A 19,234-nucleotide genomic window follows, 5' to 3' on the forward strand; every position below is an offset into this window, starting at 1 on the left:
CGGGCGGCCATCTTGACTACGTGATCGTTGAAGCTCCTTTTATTTTGATCATTGGAAGCTCACGCCTTCCGACAAATAATCGTCGAGCTCACGACAACAAATGCCGCAGAAATATTTCCAATCGACCAGACATTACCCGCGGTTCACCGCGAGTCAGTTTCGGCGTTTCGGTTGTTCCATTGACTACCGTGGTCCCAGTACGCAGTGCACAGCTGATCAGTGGCCCCGACGGACGGTCGCCGCTCGTTCGTTCCTTGAAATCCCCGAAAAACGACAGAAAAGTTGCCGTTACCCGCGTCACCGTACAGTGACAGTTGCAATTCGAGTCCCAGCCACGTGCGAAAAAAGTTGCACAGTTCCCGAAGTGTCCCCCGGTCAAGTGTTCGAAGTGTGCGTGATCGTTTCCCGTTCGTTGGACGTTTCCAATGGTTGCCGTCCGGTGAGTAGAAGCGCACGGATTTCAAAACCGGGTCCTTGCCCATTCAATGCAATTACACCGTGCCTCGACTCCATCTTTAAAAATTCTCTCTCACCGTTCTATTTTCTCGTGACACTCGTCAACTCGAAAATCGAAGCCGTCGGTGGGAGGGCGGGGGGAGGGGGCGGAGGGAAACTCAAACAGAGACTTTTGATGGGGACCTTTGCCTGTCCACGCGACACCGAAATACATCCGCGCAGCGGAATGCGCTGGACATCCAACAACAATGCATCAGCGAGTTTCCGCAATAAGTTGTCTCGCTGTGGTAAGCGCGCCGATTTCCGGCGTACACAACTGAGCTGTTATCGATAAGACGTCACATTCCTTCATTGTCTTTAGACAGTGAATTAATGACCGATTCTACTTCTCCTTGTTTGTAAGGTATCAAAACGGAATGACATTGTTCCTAAACAGCGAGGTACTCGTCCCGGAAAGTCGCAAACGATAGGATTCTATTTTCTCGGACGTGTCATAGGCACCAGGGTCAATCGATGCCACAAATTCCAAACTTCGTCGACGATTTTAGCCGCACTGACGGACGTGCCACTCGATTTAAAAACTACGTAAGCCGGCGGCCCAGCTTTCGTGGCCGAAAATCGACCGTTAACCGTGCGAACACGTCCCCCTAACCGCTGGCAATAAAACCACCCGTAACACCGCGGATATTGTTTACTCCACGGGCAGGACAGCGTCCGTTATAGGTTATGTAATCGATACGCTAATCACCAGACCGTGCTCGTTCGTTAAACGGGCCGGAACAGGGAAAAAGAAATTAGCACTTTTTGGCTCGCGAGACTAGACCCTCGGCTATATTTGTGATCGCGTGAAAGCGAGCTGCTTAGAGAGTCAATAACGAGCTTTATGGGGCCACGTGAATTATTACGATCGTAAAGAACCCCAGTTCACCGGCGCGTTAAGGGGGTACTACTGGGTACTACCGTTCAAACTCTACGAGAAACGAATTCGGATCCTGTTACAGAAAGGCCTGACAGAAAATTTTCGTTTTCTTGTTATACGACCGCTATGTTTATGGGCCTCTTGCACGGTTGGTTTGAGCTCGGACTAATTTGCTTTCAGAAGTTACCAATTTATTCGTGGAGGTCCTTCGACCTGTTGATCCGGTCATTTTTCAATTTTAAACCCTTACACAGACGTCAGATAAAAATAAAGAAAATTGATGTGCAAAAATTTTGTTGATACTTTTGCTATGTAGAACGGAATTTTTCATAACTTATCCGCAATAAACGATAGTTGGAGCGTGAAGTATGCTTTCCGCGAACGGAGGAGCTTCTTCAGCAGCTAATCTTGATAATTGCTCAGCATTTCTGGCTTCCTCTGTGGCAAGCTGTGCTTGAACGTTAGTTCGCATAAAACGAAGAGCATCCTCCTCCACATGGAGGAGAGACCTCTGCAAATATATTTAGAACTTTTAAAAAGCGTATTTGTTCGAGCTCAAATTTTCTACATTAATACTTCACAGATAAAAAATCTATCAATGGCGGACGTTGTTTTGGTAGATCAGACAAGATATACACAACCATTGATTTAAAAAGAAATCGGCTTTACTACCTTTTAGATATAAATGAAAATATTTGAAATATCCATCGATATCCTTCGAGACGAAAATTCGTTACTTATTGATCGGTTATGGACGTGTTTAGGCCATAAGCTTTTTTAGCGGACGTTGCCTACACGAAAAAAGTGTAGCAATATTTTCAAGATTTCGGTGTTTATTTTCGCCTTGAGTCGTAACTTATTGAGCTCTGCTTAACGTTAGCGATGCGTCCCTCGTCAATTATTATTCTTGGTTCCTTATTTTCGTCCGGCGTTAACAGACCATCTTTATCGATGAAAAAATCGAATTTTAAAAATTCTACATTTTAGACAATACCTTCTGATTCGAGAATACAAAAATTTGTTCACATTTCAGTGAAGGTGGTCTAAATACCGGCTGAATGGATTTTTTCTGTCGGCCATGTTTGTTCTCCGCTCACGTGCAATTTCCACGTAATTGGCGATGCTCGTCCCGAGCAGATAATTCAACCGGCAAGGGTCATTCACTGGTGGACCAATCATTTTTCTAAACAATTACTGTAATTACCGCCCGTTATTGCTCCGTTCGACGACGCTCGAAATTACGCGTTTCACTCGCGGCTGATCGATGCTCGCGGTATAGCGAATCAACAGGTGTCTAACGAGATTGAACGAGGTTTCCGGCGTTTAACCTGCTCGATTGCAGGCTCGTTGAAAATTCCACAGACTTTCCTCGAAGGCCGGAATCCGGGCCGCGTTCTTTTTGTAATTTTTACGGCGCGAGGATGCTAGTCTGCTTCTAGTTGTTCGGCTCGCGAATTTGCTGAAGCCCAGCCCCCGGTCGAGATGCATTCGAGACGTTTAAAAAGAACTGCCAAGAATTCTTCCAAATGCGTGAAAATACTCGTGGAATTCGCTTTTCCCCGCATTGCCAGGAGCAGACGAAAACAGCCACGCTGTGTCTCCTGGGTTATTTCATGACACAAATATCTTGCCGGCACGCTGGAATTCCGCTTTTCCTTTTTCGCCTGTCCCGACGAACGACACTCTCTCGTTCCTCTCTTAAAATCTTCCCCCCTCCCCTGTCACTGATAGAAACGTCCTGCGTGTCTGGTGCAATTAGATCCCACTTATGTCCTTTTTGGTCGAAAACTGCCGGCTAACGCTACCCCATTGTGTGCACGCGCAGGTTACAATAATAACATACCAATTTCTCAGACAAATTTACAAATTGCAACCTTCAAGGAGCCGACATTTCTATTTTTTTTTTACCCGAAATTTTATATAAGCCGTGCAATCAAAACCATCCTAAGATGTTCCACTGGCGAGTTCGGATAACAGAGATTTTACTATATCGTGAATTACAGAGGTAAATATCTTCCAAAGTGTGTCACATACATGCTTCGTATCATTTCAATCAGGAAAATGTCAGAAATATGATGGTCAAAGTTTCATAAATATTTACACGAATATCTTTTTATATGTACTGATTTTTTTTTTATAATTGCATTTGCCTCCGTCGTCACTGAAAGTATTGCAATTCGATAATGTTTCATAATAATTTCGACGAAATTTTCACACGTGATAGGTAGATATTATGTCGAAGTATGTTATTTTACTCCGAAGTTGCGATAGATCCCGCTAGATCCACAGGGTCGGTCAAATTCGATCCGCTGTCGCGCGTTTCCGCATCGAATGCTTGCCCACGCGCGTTTATTTTGCATTTTCGTCATTTGCGTGTCGAAGAACCGTGCTGTTGGCAAACTTCGCGGGAACGGGCAAAAATGTACGCTTCCGAAGTATTTCGATCACTCGCGAAAACGTTCGAACGCACCGTAATCAGAGATACGAACAAATGAACATCAAAAATAAATATTATATTTTTCTCACAAATATTCTACGGAACCTAGAATGGACCTAGAGAGGACCTCAAAGGCAGAGTTGTGCAGAATTACAATTGAATTACGAAGTGATTAAATTATAATTATTTGTAATTAAATTACAATGTAATCCGTAATTGCAATTAATACTTCGTAATTAAATTACATTAATTACGAATTACGATGTAATTAAATTAAAATTAAAAATTAAATAATGATAAAGTAATAGGTAAGAAGAGGTTGAAAAATCCATGTGAAGGTTTCAAACAGAAGGAATTTATTATTTAGAAATTTATAATATCTGAACAGAAATGACTTCTGCGTTACACATTTTTAAAATTTCAACCATAAACATGAAATAGCGTTACGTATTATGAACGAGGACGAGGAATAGAAACTACGCCGCACAGACAGCAAACAAGTATATGAAAGAGAAACATAAAAATCTATCGCACTTCTTCAGAGTTCTGGACTATAACTTGGAGAGCTTTATTTTAATTATATTGTATTTCAATTACACATCTGATTAAAATACTTAGTAATTGAATTAATTGAAAGGTTTGAATTATGTAATTCAGTTACGATGTAATTGAATTAGCACAACTCTGTTCAAAGGTAATCCTAGGTTGTATAAACAATCATAGAGAAAAATATTCAACAGATAGGGTGAAAGTACCCCTCGAAGGTAGCTCTGGGTTACAAAGAATATTTTCTCATTCACCTCAGAAACTATATTAATCGCAGAGAAAAAATTTAAAGTGCGCCTCGTGTGCTTTAAATGCTGAATCCACCCGTAATCAATTTCCAAATAAATCGTTTAAAAATATATTATAAATAATATTTGAACCCTTCACCTTATAACATGAAACTCGAAGTGCCGTCTGCAATTTTCCGATCAAATCAGTTCGAGCAAAAGTATCGGAATTTGGCTCCGCGTGGTTCGCAGACTTTCCTCGTTGGAGAGCACCGACTCCTCGGCCTCAGCAACAATTCGATACAGGACCGATGCACGTAGATGCAGCCGCGCGTGCCAATAAACAGTTTTCTTTCTGATTGATGCCTCACTCACCTGACACGGCCGATGCTGCCAGGTGCGACGCGAACGGAGAAAGGGAAGCGAAATATTAATTCCGCCCAGCGCAGCGTTTTATTCTATCGCGTGGCCATGAGCCAAGTGCGAATTGCACGCGTTCGGTTACCAATCTCTTTAGTTTCTTTCGATCGCGCGAACAACTCCCGACGTCTCCACTTCCGGTGTCCCAGATTCTCGAATTCCAGATTCGCCGGTGCATCCACAAGGTACCACGAGTTTTCATAGCCCTCTCAATTCTGATATCTCATGTAACAGTTTATTCAAGAGCTGCACGAACCGAGCCATTTTTTTGCTAGGCTATTCCGCAAAGGGAGTCGACGGTAGAATTTTTGCTCGTTGAAACGGACCTTTTTGCACGTCTCAACGGGACCCGAAGATTCGAATAAGCCCGGCTGCATTTTAATTCACGCGAGTGCACCTGCAGGAGAGGAGAACGCATGCGTGCGCGCGTGGGAGCGTGGCACGCGCAGTGCCGGCTAATTATGTGGCACTCCTACGTTCCACGCAGCACAGGTGTCCACCGTTTCTTTACTCGCTGCCAATTCCGTAACGTACCGGGTGTTTCGGAGTTATCGACCTCCGCACACGAACCTTTACGCAATTTTTTCCCCTCACCGAGAAACACTATTACCTCTGTTTCGATTTTTTAGAATTTTGAAAATCTCACTGGAGTCTCAACCTGTTCTATTTAACAGTCAACTGAATTTTTGCACTGAATGCTGAATTGCAATATTATACTGAAATATATAAATGTTAAAAGTGTATTTGTTCCGAGTACTATTTTTATGAAGAACGTTGTAGTAATTAAATGCAGGTTGAGACCCTCCAGTTCCTTGGTAAGGAGGTGATTTTTGCGGGAATCGATTTTTGTCAGACACCTGGTATGTAACCGGTGTGTACCTATAACTATCAGACAAGTTCGTTCCCTTGAGAAATGGGTCAAACGGTCGTTCGTTTAAGTAAAGCCCGACGAGTCGTGGAAAGTGGGAAAAAGCCTTTGGTGTTCCTCTCGAAAAATCTCCGGAAAATCTTCATCTAAATTTACTTTGCACCGTGTCTGACCTGTAGTGTCTCAATCTACTTAATGTTTCGTTGGAGAATGAACCACTTGTTAGACGAGATCCTTGTAGATGTGACGTCGTTTTGTTAGGAATGAAGTAATTGCACATAAGGTATTATTTCAACAATGTTACTTCGACCTCAATAGTTCAGTAAAAGTAGAATTTCCCCTGCATGGTCGGACAATGCTCCAACATAACAATTGAACGATTCATCTACAAGCACAATATTCGATGAAAAATCCTAGATCATATTCACTCATTTTCTCTATTATCCCGACAGCTACACGATACAAGCAACATCTGTGCCCCGATTTTTTCGCATATATCGAGCTAGCGATCCCCTAATCTTCGAATGGATGTCCGTCGACAGGCCGGACAGTTTGCCGGGACGGGTTCCACGGTTCTCTCCTTTTCATTTTCTCGCGACTTTGTCTCCATTAATCGCGGCCCGGTGCGGCCGTCCGCTCATATCCGCGGGCCTGAATAATTTGAAACAGTCTCCGGCGGCGACACGCGAAACCGCACGAGGAACCTCGTCTTTGGAGGGCATCCAAATCGTTTATCCGGGAAACCGCGAAATTTCCGCGGCGGATTCTTGCGTCTAGCATTTCTTGGTTCGACCGGAGAGCTATACAGACGGGAGACCCAAGTCCGCGTTACCAACCCCCCTTCACCGAGGAAGACGCTAGAGACACGCGTAATCGTGTATACACATACATATCTCGTTTACCGAATCTGGCCGCTGCCCGATCAACAGTGTCAGTGATCGCGCCTCGTGCCGAGCCGGACAACAACGCTAACTATTCGTCAGTCGCATGTACCTGGTGTAACGAGAGAACCTGGCACCCGCAGGTAGGCCTTGCCAGGAGGATGGGGGCCCACGATGGGGGAGTGCCATTGCTCTAACATCGCTATCATGCAGCTGTTCCATGAGCTGAAGCAGCAGTTCCCTGCGCTCCCTGATCACGTCGTCTCCCAGTGCATCGCCCAGGTATAGGTGCTCTTTGTCCACCATTGCTGCTCCTGGAGACTCTATCCGTTTTGTCAAGCATCCGGCATGATCCTTCAGACTCGCGTTGCTTACCGTGCGGGCAGATTGTTTCATCGCAACTGGATACTATTATTTGTCGTTCTACCCTGTAATGTTTTGGGGGTTTTACATTACTTGAGGGAGGCTTGTTTTAGTATTTACGTGGTGATCGCTTCTAGCCCATCAAAGTCTGTGAGAAACATATTTTTATATGCAAAATAGATGGCGGAGCCGGGTCCATTTAAACTCAGTATTTCAAAGGCACCACCTAGCCATTTCCTAACGATGAATTCCAATCAAAAGTTGTGCAATTGGATGCAATACGAATGTGACATCTAAATAAATATATTGAAAAATTGATGAACAACACCATTCGTCTTCTGAGCGTTCAAGGACACTTTGCATTAACTTTCGCGATCGAGTACTCCAGGAACGGCGTCCCGGTTGCACAGAGTGTGCTCCTAACCAGTCTGCAAAGATTTTCTCCTCCCGCTCATCCGTCATCGCTAAAATACAAAGCACGACAACGACTAACACCGGCGTGCAACTCGCGAATTCATAACACTGCCCGTCTTTTTGCGAATTAACGTCCTGCGAGACCAAACTTCTATCCTGCCGTTGCACGAGCGTGGAACCTGTGTGTACGTGAATCCTTTGTGCCGAACCTGTTTTTGTTCTGTTCCGAATACTAAAAAATCTACCATGGCGTGGTACGAACCCAACGATCTACACCCTAATCAACGGAACCTTAACGGAACACACTAAAATATTGATCTAATCCCATCGAGACGGAAGTGCCGACAGCTCTCGGCACTTCCGGTTGCACGATATTAATGATTGCCGAGCCTCAGAGTCATCCTAGAGGACTGCGGAACCCTGACGTTTCTAACCCCTTGCGGTCCACCTGTTGCATTTATTTTGCATTCGACCATTTAGCCGGGATATAATCCACTTGGATGAATGATCATCTGTGCTTAACACGTTCGCTGCTGGTGAAAAGCAATTTGTCTTGCTCTGGTTTCACTGTTTTCGAGGATATTTCGGTTCGCATAGTCGATTTCGTTCATTTCTTCCAAGACCGACGGCTTTTTTGTCAGAAGAAGTATTTTTATGTTGACTATCGGAATTGCTTTTTCACGAAATGATAGTAGTCATCATTCAACTAGCTTCGAACGTGTAAACATCCTAGCACATGATCAGATCCACGTGGACCGGTCTAAAGACCCTAGCGTCCTTGACGAGATCTATCTGGACCGCAAGGGGTCTAACTCGCCCCGCATCACCCCTTCAGGAAGCACGCGAGTCCGTTGCGGAGGAAGTCAGTATCGGGCAGAGCGTAGCCCGTTGAGCTTAGCCTCCCCGCAGAGGAAAATCCGGGGACACAAGGGTGTGAAATGGTCCTCGAAGGTCCCATGACGACCGGAAACTGGCTGACCCGGGTGCGTGTGTGCGTTGCAGAACAGCCACGACCGGGAGACATGCGCGAGAAGCCTGCGTGCCACGCAAGAGTCACGACCGTCACCGGGCGCCTTCCCTCCGGCCGCGGTCTGCGGCGTTCTTCAGCAACCACTCCAGCAGCAACAGCACTCTCAGCAACCCCAGCAGCAACGAGCTAGTCCGGCCGCGCAGCAGCAACAACGTTGCTGCGCGATGAGCCAGCCCCAACGAAGCAACAATGTAGCCAGCAGCAATCCACGACCGCACAGGCCAGCGTCGCTGGACATTGGAGCTTCCAGACGCTGTCCCCTAAGCTGCACCAGGGCTGCAGCGATATCCTCGTCGCCGCCGATCGCTGGTAACTTGGCGACACCCTCCTCGGCGCCACCAGCATGCACCACCAGGGGATTCTTCGACGACTGCATCGTAGGACCCCCGGAGACGAACTGCAACAATCACGTGCAGAACGCCGGAAACGAGCCGGCCGGATTCGAGCTGAACGTGAACGTTGCCTGCAGCCCAGCTGGCAATCGTGGTACGCATGAAGAACAAATGTCCCCTTACCCTTTCTAACGATCCCGCGCCGACGATGTACCCTGAATTTTACTTTCTTCGGGATCAGCCCGGTCTTAGCGACCTGCTCTCTAGAGATACGTGTGCTTTCATCCGCTCAATTCGCATTCGTTGACCAACTGTCATCCGGAAGAAGATAACTCAAAGTAGCAAGCACGGTGTTTCAACGAGCGAATGAGAAATTGCAATTTCAGTATGCTCGTTTGAAGATTCAACATAGACTGTCGACAACCGGAGGAAACCGTTAGTCCGTCACGACGGAGCTAGATCCCGAGCCATTTCCGTTAACCGGTGGCACCAAGTTGCAACATGGTTGCAGCGTAGTTGATAAATTAGATACATGCAGCGGAGCGGTTGCGCAACAAGCAATTACGTCGCTCGAGTGCATCGTGTTGGTATGGAAACGGGAATAAAACAGGTTCCTGCCACGTGCAACGATCGCGCCGGTCATTTTTAAGTCCGGGTACAAGGTGTCGTGACCTTGCCACACGGATGTCCTGCGGATCGTTCGATCATCGCGATTATACAACATCACCACTGCGCTCCTCGATCGAAACCGTCGACTTCTTTTGATCCATTAGCTTAGTTGTCCTAAGACGATGCACAGGGTGTACCGTGATCCTCGCGAGCATTTCTTTCACACCGCGTCTCTTTTCCCGGGAATATCCCGGGTTGCATCAAATCGCTGTCTGGCTATCTGCCACTTTTGCTACTTATTGCAGCGTCTTCTGGCCGTAATTTCTGTAAACATGAGAACAAGTGGAGGCAGCGAGCTATGATCAGACATGGCAGATACACTAGTGTATCAATCAGGAAATTTCGACACCGATCTTTCTCCTAGAACGGGGCAAACTCTTGCTCAACGGAATAGTATTCTCGATTTCATTGTAGGATCGCAATCATACTCGCAACTATCGGATAATCCATCCTCATCTTCGAGTAGGGGCCTGCGTAAATCGATCCTATATTCCCAAGACGTTCCCCAATATCCCATAAACAATCCCCCAACGATCACCTTCGCCAAGTCAATTCAGATCTATCTTTCCATCAGTTTTTAATGGCTGATAAATCTGTAGACTTCCGAACGGTGCCCACGATCGGTGGCGCCTGTAAACGAACCGATCTGATCGTCGATCCACGGCCTCACTACGCGGACCCGTTGCTCAGCGTGGAGAACGCAGGCCCGCAGATCGATCACACGAGAAGCTACACCTCTGTTAGCCTGACGCTCAGGCCACCGTCCTCGGAACCGCAACCGCCGATCAACATCAGATCACAGGGCTCGAGCCTGACGTACTCGAGCTCCTCCTTGGATCCTCGGGGTTTTCAGAGTCGCCTACAAATCAGCATCGGTGCGGGAGCCGTTGGCAGCGTGGCGGCTGCAAGGATCAGACCTCCGATGGGTCCCAGCAGACCCAACAGCTTGATACCGCCGGTACAAACCGGTCCCCAGAGGCCGCCAGGTACGTGATCCTCAAAACAGACAAATAACTTAATTTCTTTCGTCGACCCACGTTTTCCAAAACATACCCTACAAAATGATATGTTGTAACGTTGGAGAGTCCTCGGTCTAACCGGAAGTTGCTCTTCAGGTCTTCCAGCGGGACCACCCAGCCAGTTGCCGCGGCCCACGACAACAATGAGCGCCCCAACCACACCCTCGGTACCGCCGGCAACGAACATCGTCCCTCTCATCAGCCTTCCAACGACACCGTCAGGACCGACGACGACCTCGCCGCCCTCCAGTCCCGTTGGCGAACGGATACAGGCCAATTCCGATCAGAATCGATCGCCGTTGAATCAAGGTAGCCCCTTGCCGAACCCCTCTGGCCATCCTGGTCGAAAATAACCTTCGGTCTATTTTAATAAACCGGTGTGCGTACGCGTGTATGCGTGTGTATCCTCCTGGTTGTGATACCGAACGCGTACGCGCGCGTGCGTTGATCATGCTTTGTTTTTCGGTGGCTGGTATTATATAGGAGTGATACACACGTATATTTACCTGCCGAGAACCGACCAGTCTGTCCGTCGCACGTACTACGCCCACGCACGTAACACTGAGAACGATATTTACGCATTCCTGACCCCACGCTCCGTCTATACATAGCCAGGCTCGCGGTTACTCTACGCGGACCACCTGATCCGCTTTTCCTTCTCACCAGCGGCGTCGTCTCTCTGATGACCATGCGTTTCCTGAACGATCATGGTCCGATGACTCTACTCGCTGTATCAGTAAATTGTCCTAGAAAATGTATGAAACTGGTGGGGTCCTTTGGAAGGACCTCTATCGCGCCCGATACTTCCTGAAACTACCCCTAGAGGTCTGCAACCCTGTACATCATGTTTCTCTTTTACTGGTGCAGTGGCGGAGCATCAAACGAAATTGGTCACCGAGCAGTTAGCCCGGAAAGAAAGGCTCGCCAGGGAGTTGAGGGCCGAGAAAGGACGACTCGAAGCGATGAAGAAAGAGCTGCAGTCTCTTTCGAGACCCTTCGATTCCTCAATGCCGCCTCAGGTACGTACATCACTGTCAAATGATAGAAACATCGCAAGCTTCACGGTCGAAATCCATTCCGTAGGAGCTGAAGAGAAAATTGAGGAGCGAAATCTATCAGCTGCAGGTGGAATGCGACAGATTGGCGGACGAAGTGTTTCAGTGGTCAGATTCGAGAGGTAGTTCTCTGGTATTCTATTTATTATACAAGAGACAAGAGAATCAAACGTCGTACCTCGGTGTCTTCTTCGTCTAAACATTCGAAAACAACTGTCAGATGACTAGATTGCAGATCTTTAAGCAGCGAATGCATAAAGATCCGCAGTCTCTTTATGACTGCAGAAATATATTTACATTTACCACTGTGATGCTTTAATTGCCATCTTAATTTTCAGTACCTCTGGGCGAAACGAACGAAGAGTTCTATCAAGATATTTATACTGGTCAACCGTTACCACCGACTTCCAATTTCAATCCTCCGCCATTGCCTAGTCAACCGCCCGCTTGGCAACCGGATGTAACCGGAAATAACGTTGACAGAGAAGAACGGGACGGTCCCTCTTGGGTCTGTAGAATGTGTACGTTCGATAATCACCCGTTGATGAACAAATGCGAGCAGTGCGACATGCCGAGGCTGCTGGATCATGGAAACGCAGGTACGACTTCCAAAAAGTCAATCGAGGAGATCACCAAGTGTCTAACGCGCATGGACGCCGATCGAAATCCTCCGTCGACGTCGGAGTAGCAAAAGTGTGCGTTAACAGCATGTGTCTTGTTTGAACTTGTTCCGAACTGTCTTGAGGATTGACCGCTGCATACTGTGATGAAGTGCACAACGAAAGGTGATAATATAGAGTACTGTTAAACTTTTGGAGAGAAAGCAATAATGTATTGACATCCGCTGGAACACGCGGTATCAATAAAACAGGACCTAATATGTACTTAATCGTAACGCATGGACGTGTGTTGTTGTTTGAAATTAATTTTTATAGCCCTTTACATACATACTAGAGTAACTTGAAATATTAATACTTTGCGATATCTTTAAGTTGAGTGGAAACGCACGTTTTATTGATGTAATGATAGTAACTTAATGTGCTGTGTTGTTTCTTATTTTTGATTACTGTAAATGGTGGTAAGTAATCTTTAAAATGTGAAAGATCATATCAAATTGTGGTATCGATCATAAATGTAACACGATTCTAATGTTCGATTTACAGGCGAGACACAAGATATTCATATACGAGTCACGCATCATCACAACTTTTCACCGAGCCGTGAGTATACTTTTAGAGTGCATTCCATCAATCAATAATCTTCGAAAGATCATACAGTTGCATACAATATAAAGGAAGTCTCTATTTCTTTTCCAGGAACAGTGCATAGTTGGGTGGTATGATGTGAACTGCATTAGAAATGTGAGAGAACTGTATATAAAATTATTATTTAAATTAAATAAAAAAATTGTTGTAGGAAATCAACAGATTACGAGAAGGGGGCATGAAAGTTTTAACGACTTACTTTCTTTTCTTTCACTTTTTATTGGTGACAGCATATGTCACGTGAAATTAATATATATTTATAATTTATTTCGACATGTATATATATGTATATGTATATATGTATACATATACACCTAATTTGACTTTCTTAATTCACAAAAAAGATTGGGAGAACGCATCTGCACGTTTCGTTACTGAACAACAACATAACAGAGTAGTCTGGCTCCTATTTGTATGAGTTTTGAAATACTATTTCAAATACGAAGTATTTGTAGTAAGTGCGCTAGTGTAAAGTTCTCCCATTATATAGCTGTACCCCTCTCCAAGTTCAGCTTGGTCTCGCGAGTATACTCTCCGTAGAATCTCTCCAGTTTCTGGTTGAACTTAGCATTACGTTCATTGATGTAATCAATATCAGCGTCGTCATTATGCATTCTTCTTCTGCTGTACTTATCCCTCTTTGCAATTCTATCACAAAATAACGAGTATTATTAAAATCCATACCATATCTAAGTACATAATGCTAAAATACTAACTGTTTCTCCAAGTCCTGCACCATCTTATCCACAGCCTCTTTTTTATCCTCGTGAAGACCATGCAGTATAGTATTTCTATCACCATAGAAAGCTGGTCCCAACTTTTCCTTGGCATCATTATATGTCTCCATATTAGGTTTGATATTCTTCACCAGTCTGTTATATTGACGAATAGCTGCTTGTTCATAATCCGAGAAACCGGGATCAGGATTCGACTTGTTCCTCTTCTTCCTTGCAATTCGCTCCGCCTGTGTTGCATCTATGTGCAGTAACTTTATTCTGTCATAGTCCTCTCCCTGTAAAAATACGTAATATAAACAAATTTGTTTTTTTAATTAGTACTTATAAACTACATACTTTTTCTTGAGCCTCTTTTCTCGCGGTCTCATCCTGCACAATCCATTCCGCTTGTCTTTTACGCGATTCCCAATTCGAAGGAAGCTTCTTTCTTTTGTCCTCTTCGACGACCTCCTTGTGATTTTGCTGCCTGGCTTCATTCTACGAAGGTAACGTTTAAACCATTTAACTATTCTTTTACCGCAAAAAGGAAGCAATGTTAAACCACTTGTTGCGACAGACGGAAAACTCCCGCAGGCTACGGATGACGCACTTCTACGTCACACCGAAAACTCCGACTCCTTATGGAGGAAGTATTTGCGCGTCAAAGTGTAGAGAGCGTTACACACTTTTCAACCGCGAAAGTGTTAAAATCTCAAAACTAAAATACTAACAAACCCATTCGTAGCCCGTTCGTCGTCTGGACCAACAAATTTCACAAACTCACCCTCTTCGCGTGCAGGTCCCGCAGTCGCTTCATCCTCTCGGCATGCTTATCAGCCAACGACTTTTCACCCGAGCTCGAACCTTCTTTCTCCATCCTGTAGCAAGTGTGTCCGAGATTTATATCTGCTTGAAAACAGAGTTCTGTCAGCATTCGTCTAGGTTAGGAGTTAGGACAGCCAACTGTTTATTGAAATTTGACCGTGGTGCGATGATGGGTCGCGTGGGTGCCGACAGATGTCAGTGTTCGTTGATTCGCGGAGAAACAAGGCGAGCTCGGAGCTGATCCGATCACTGTGATCGTGCGGCGGCAGTGGTGGGCAGTGGTATCGTGGGTATTCGCGTCGGGGAAAAGTCGGGTGAATTTTGTCGTCGGCTGATAGAATCGAGCGTACCGGCCGCGGTACCGTGGACTCTCGTCTTTTTTCAGGGCGGTCCTCAGGGTCTCGCGGGTCCGCGTTTGCGCGAGCCTTGACGCTTGCTTAGGTGAAACGTGACGTATGTAGAGAATTTTTCTATATCGCTTGCCGCGCTGAACAGAGCTCGAGCTTTTCGAGCGTTTTCCCGCGGAACAGGCTGCTGTTGCACGCGAATCGAAGGGGGCACGAAAGCTTCGCACGCGTCGCGCGCCTAACTCTCTCGCGTTCTCACTAATAACAACGTGCTATGGAGACCCTAGAGTCGAGTCGCGTGTGCCGCCTCTGCGGCAAGCACTCCGGTATCTCTATTTATATATTCGACAAGAATGAGAACCACGTGAAGAAAATCAACGCCGTTCTACCGATCATGGTACGTCACTAATTCTGCACAATTCTTCTCCCTCTGGCTCTCTACCTGCTAGCGTGCCCAACGTGTCATCTTTCGAACATCATGCACGCCCCTGTACCTCGAACCACCTTCCCCTCGCAATCATTCGAACGACTTTTTCGTTATTCAAATCGAATTAATCGAGTGCGAACGTTCCATGCCCCGATTTAGACGGTACTACTCTGTTTTACTGTTACGACGGCGTTGAGCATCGACAAGTGGTATTTACGCTGTCAAAAGTGAGGTTATCATTACTTTACGCGCCAATATGCCTCGCTAATGACTCCCGCTATTGCGTAACTTTGGAAATGTAATAGCTATTTATTGCTTCGATCAGGACCGCAGGTGAAACCTGCCCTGGGTTTCTTCCTGGGGAAACCGAAATAGATGCACCGCGGTTTTGTCGACGTTGAAATTATGTCTCCTGGTCGGCTGTTTGGAGTTTATGGGGGTTGATAATCGCTTTACAATCGTCTCATAGCGTTTTAATGACATTTTTTATATCCTGTACGCTGAAGTTTAGAAACCATTATCGATAATGTTTAAATAAAACCATCAATCTACTTCTGCGATCATTGACTACCCTACGTTGCGAATTTATCGTATCTAATGACATTAAACATTTTATGAATAATTTTTCCACCGAATTTCTGTAATTGGACTTTCTAACTGATAGAAAATGTGCCACGTGTAACTATATGCGACTCAGATTACTACATCGATACTTTGACCTTGAAATTAAAATGTTTTCACCAGAACTACGCACAACCATCTGTTCCATATTGCAACTCAAACTTTTGATACAACTTTATTGTGAACGCTGTTCAAGGTGTCCCCGAAGCTACGATAAGACGGAAAGATAAATACATAAATCGTTCGGAAAGTATCGGAACGTTGGCGATTCGTGTAGGAGTTTCGATCAACGTATAGTCCGCCCATCACACACGCTTTCTACTTATCGAACCCACGTTCGCTTGGTTATTTCGTTCTCGAAGTCAACTTTTCTGTACAATCGAAAAACTTGGATTTGCATTTTTCATATATTTTTACTTTTGTTTTCTAGGCGCGAATTTTACGCCACGAAGGGCTCATTCTCTCCTCTCCCTTCCGTGCACACAGGGTAGCGTAGTAGTCGCGGAGGAGTTAATTTTTCTCTCGATATCAATTTAAATGTGCACACATGACAGTATAGGTAATAAACAACGAACGGGGTCTACTGTATAGCGTTTAATGCTCGGCGTTTGTAGCGATAAGAAAATTCTACAACTTTTGCCCGACCCTGAACGACACGTTGAGCGTCTTCACCCCCGTCTTCGGCATCGCATGATCGCGAGGAGACCCCCGGTACTGGTATTGTATCGATTATGTATCTGTAGGTGCACGAGATGGACCTGTTGCCGAAACACATGTGCCATTGGTGCAGCTACAAGTTAGAGGAGTTTTACAAATTCTACGCCGAGTGTTTGAAGACGGACACGAATTTGAAGGGTCAGTTATCATGGATGGGAAAGGAGAACCCGCAACAGAGGGTCGGTACACCGATGGTGCACATCGAGAACATCAAGATCGAGCCACCGGACTACAACGCATTCGATATGACACCAATGGTCGGTGATGTGAACTATATGAATTCCGTGAAATCGATGGCGTTCGAACCGGGCGATATCCCGTATGTCCCATACCGATGCAGGTACTGCTGTGATAAAATGGACCAAAGCAACCGGGCCGTATCAACGGTCTACCAAAACACCACGGTGTCGCGTTGTAACAGATTGAGCAACGAGATTGACGATCGGAAAAATTCGAAATCAAAATACACGACGACGAGAAAGAAACCTTTATCTCGTGTACCGTTGAAAGATGCTAAATCGAAGATGGAGCCACTGAAGCTGAAGCAGGAAGTAACACCGCCCAAGGTCGAGAGGTTGGACTGCCTCGAAGGTCGGATTCTTAGGCCCAGGAAAAACCCGATCAATTATATAGAGACGAAGATGAAACGCTTGAAGCTCGCGGATAAAAGCCAAAGATTGAACGGCGTTGAGTTGAACGTCAGCAAGCACAAAGTACGCAATATCGCGAGCAAGTTGAAGGTGTCCTCAGACCAGGTGCTGACGACGATAGAGGGTGGGATCAACTTCTCGGTGAAGCAGGAGCAGCTGTCGGATCTTAACGACTCGACGCTAAACAAATCCATAACAGCGCTGCCAAAGAATAAAACGAATAATAGTCTTGCTGAGAAACTTACAGCACTGCCTGGCAATGTTTCCATTAAAGTCCAGAACGATAGGGTCAATTGCAATCTGTTGAATCGCGCGCCGTCTGGTTTCAGCGTGGATGCATCGAGAGTCTTGAAATCGCCAAATAAACGAGTTCCGGCGATACCACGTGCTCCGATGTACCTGAGAAGTCAAAACGTTAGTCTCAGAAACGGTAAAAAGAGGATCTTAGATCAAATGGGCGTGCCCCCTAGCAAACTTCGTAGGAATTGTTGCAATTCGACGGACTCCGGCAAACCTAACGGCAGAAATCTGATGAAAACGGTGATCACACGGTTCATGGACGTGAAGAACGGCGCCGCGCCGATAAAGTCGTTCGATAATATCAAGCACTACTGCGACGAATGCAACACTAGCTTCGTTAACAGAGAGTTATTTAAACTGCACCTATGTTATCATTGAACTCCGATTAATGTGATCAGATAGATATATATATATATTTTTACTCGGTCAAAATTATACGAATATTATCGAGATACGATCAGCGGTTAGCGTTATCCTAATGAGTAAGTGCGAGTTGAAAACTCTAACTTGGTGCCTGAGGTGCTCTGGGTTGCAAGGATGTATCGAATTATGGGACCCTTTACTTGTAGTACTCGCGCAAACATACGCGTAGCTGTATGTCGAAGATAAACCTACGACGATTGTGTACCTTTAGAATATATTTTGATAACGTGCAGTAAAAACATTAAATAATATAATACCTTATTGTTTCTATGAACGAATATATCTATAGTTAATATACGAGCTGTCAACGCGCTGACGGAAAATGTTACGAGGAATGTTACACGATTTACGCTTAAGATGTTTATGTACAGTTTGTCGCAAAACTCCGTATATAATCCATAAGCTCTAAATATGTTTAAAAATTAATTGTCATTTTGAGAAAATGAACTTATTTTTGTAGATCTATAATCGCACGAATTGAACATCTGGAATATTAATTGGATGGGTCCCGCGCATTTTGAATAGTATTGCAAATTTATGGATTATATACAGACTTGTGCGACGATAAATAAAGATTCACAATTCGCCTTCAAAGTTTAATAGATTTATTCGTATTCTATATCTATATATATATAAATATATTTTTTATGAAATGCAAAAAAATATAGATTCGTATAAATATTGTGATATGCAAGTGTTCCACGTGTATAGTAATTTGTTATGTAGGTCTGCCGTCATTATGCACACCGCTCTACAAAGATGATAGAATTCATTTTCCTCGAAATGCATATTTAACACTTTGATCGCCATGTCACCCATATCTGCATAACGGAATTATTTGTCCAGAATTAAAGATTAGTGAGTGTACAAAATTTGGTTACGATCTGCGAAATGGAAAAGGTTTATGTTTTGTTAAATAAACTTTTGTGATTGAGTGGGTGATCGACGTGTTGAAAAAACATATGGTGCAATTTTCAGGGCGATTAATTAAAAGTTGTTCGTCTTTTGTAGCGGATAAAAATTTACGAGATCCGAAATACGGAAGTTGGCTCGCGCAAAATAATAGTTTTTCCTCGATGTTCTATGCATTCTAATCTGAACTGATATAAAACTGAAAATTTATTACGAAGCATACTCCCGTCATATTTTTGTGCACCCATCATTTTTAACTAAAGAAACTGTTCTGTAATATTAATTATTGATTTGACGAATAAAACGTATGAATAAAATACAACTACTGAATGAAAAATGGTATTTCTCCACTGATTAAAAATTTTGTTATTATAAAGCAATAAAGGTCTCACTTT

At 44.8% G+C, this 19,234-nt stretch overlaps 3 protein-coding genes across 10 annotated transcripts; 2 read left to right on the forward strand and 1 right to left on the reverse strand.

Annotated features, from left to right (window-relative positions):
• Nucleotides 1-85: 85 nt before the first annotated feature.
• Tab2 (TAK1-associated binding protein 2) lies at nucleotides 86-13,056 on the forward strand. 8 transcript variants are annotated; one of them, XM_076436892.1, is made up of 10 exons: nucleotides 300-439; nucleotides 6,898-7,036; nucleotides 8,534-9,047; nucleotides 10,162-10,548; nucleotides 10,678-10,890; nucleotides 11,449-11,600; nucleotides 11,665-11,758; nucleotides 11,975-12,235; nucleotides 12,800-12,856; nucleotides 12,935-13,056. In XM_076436892.1, the coding sequence occupies exons 2-10, from the start codon at nucleotides 6,929-6,931 to the stop codon at nucleotides 12,976-12,978; spliced, it is 1,830 nt and encodes a 609-aa protein (XP_076293007.1). In that variant the 5' UTR covers nucleotides 300-439; nucleotides 6,898-6,928; the 3' UTR covers nucleotides 12,979-13,056. The 8 variants fall into 8 exon arrangements, with proteins under 8 accessions (XP_076293004.1, XP_076293006.1, XP_076293010.1 ...); XM_076436894.1 differs by having other exon boundaries at nucleotides 12,953-13,056; XM_076436893.1 differs by lacking the exon at nucleotides 300-439 and adding an exon at nucleotides 596-5,190.
• Nucleotides 13,057-13,100: 44 nt separating this feature from the next.
• LOC143215106 (pre-mRNA-splicing factor Syf2) lies at nucleotides 13,101-14,551 on the reverse strand. Its single transcript, XM_076436907.1, has 4 exons — nucleotides 14,402-14,551; nucleotides 13,975-14,115; nucleotides 13,618-13,913; nucleotides 13,101-13,549 (listed from the first exon to the last, which is right to left on the reverse strand). Exons 1-4 carry the CDS (start codon nucleotides 14,549-14,551, stop codon nucleotides 13,384-13,386), a joined length of 753 nt encoding a protein of 250 aa, XP_076293022.1. The 3' UTR covers nucleotides 13,101-13,383.
• A 153-nt stretch (nucleotides 14,552-14,704) lies between these two features.
• LOC143215103 (uncharacterized) lies at nucleotides 14,705-19,165 on the forward strand. The gene is made up of 2 exons (XM_076436901.1): nucleotides 14,705-15,186; nucleotides 16,581-19,165. The coding sequence occupies exons 1-2, from the start codon at nucleotides 15,064-15,066 to the stop codon at nucleotides 17,880-17,882; spliced, it is 1,425 nt and encodes a 474-aa protein (XP_076293016.1). The 5' UTR covers nucleotides 14,705-15,063; the 3' UTR covers nucleotides 17,883-19,165.
• Nucleotides 19,166-19,234: the final 69 nt, after the last annotated feature.

The sequence above is a fragment of the Lasioglossum baleicum genome, chromosome 13 (assembly GCF_051020765.1).
Source record: "Lasioglossum baleicum chromosome 13, iyLasBale1, whole genome shotgun sequence".
NCBI classification, from domain to species: Eukaryota; Metazoa; Arthropoda; class Insecta; order Hymenoptera; family Halictidae; genus Lasioglossum; species Lasioglossum baleicum.

Coding starts and splice junctions, on each gene's coding strand:
- Tab2 (XM_076436889.1), top strand. CDS start 101: ATGCCGCAGAAATATTTCCAATCGACCAGACATTACCCGCGGTTCACC. Junction 9,048..10,161: donor CAGCCCAGCTGGCAATCGTG/GTACGCATGAAG, acceptor ATAAATCTGTAG/ACTTCCGAACGGTGCCCACG. Junction 11,759..11,974: donor TCAGTGGTCAGATTCGAGAG/GTAGTTCTCTGG, acceptor CTTAATTTTCAG/TACCTCTGGGCGAAACGAAC.
- LOC143215106 (XM_076436907.1), bottom strand. CDS start 14,551: ATGCTGACAGAACTCTGTTTTCAAGCAGATATAAATCTCGGACACACT. Junction 13,914..13,974: donor GAAAAGAGGCTCAAGAAAAA/GTATGTAGTTTA, acceptor GTATTTTTACAG/GGAGAGGACTATGACAGAAT. Junction 13,550..13,617: donor GTGCAGGACTTGGAGAAACA/GTTAGTATTTTA, acceptor ATTTTGTGATAG/AATTGCAAAGAGGGATAAGT.
- LOC143215103 (XM_076436901.1), top strand. CDS start 15,064: ATGGAGACCCTAGAGTCGAGTCGCGTGTGCCGCCTCTGCGGCAAGCAC. Junction 15,187..16,580: donor ACGCCGTTCTACCGATCATG/GTACGTCACTAA, acceptor ATGTATCTGTAG/GTGCACGAGATGGACCTGTT.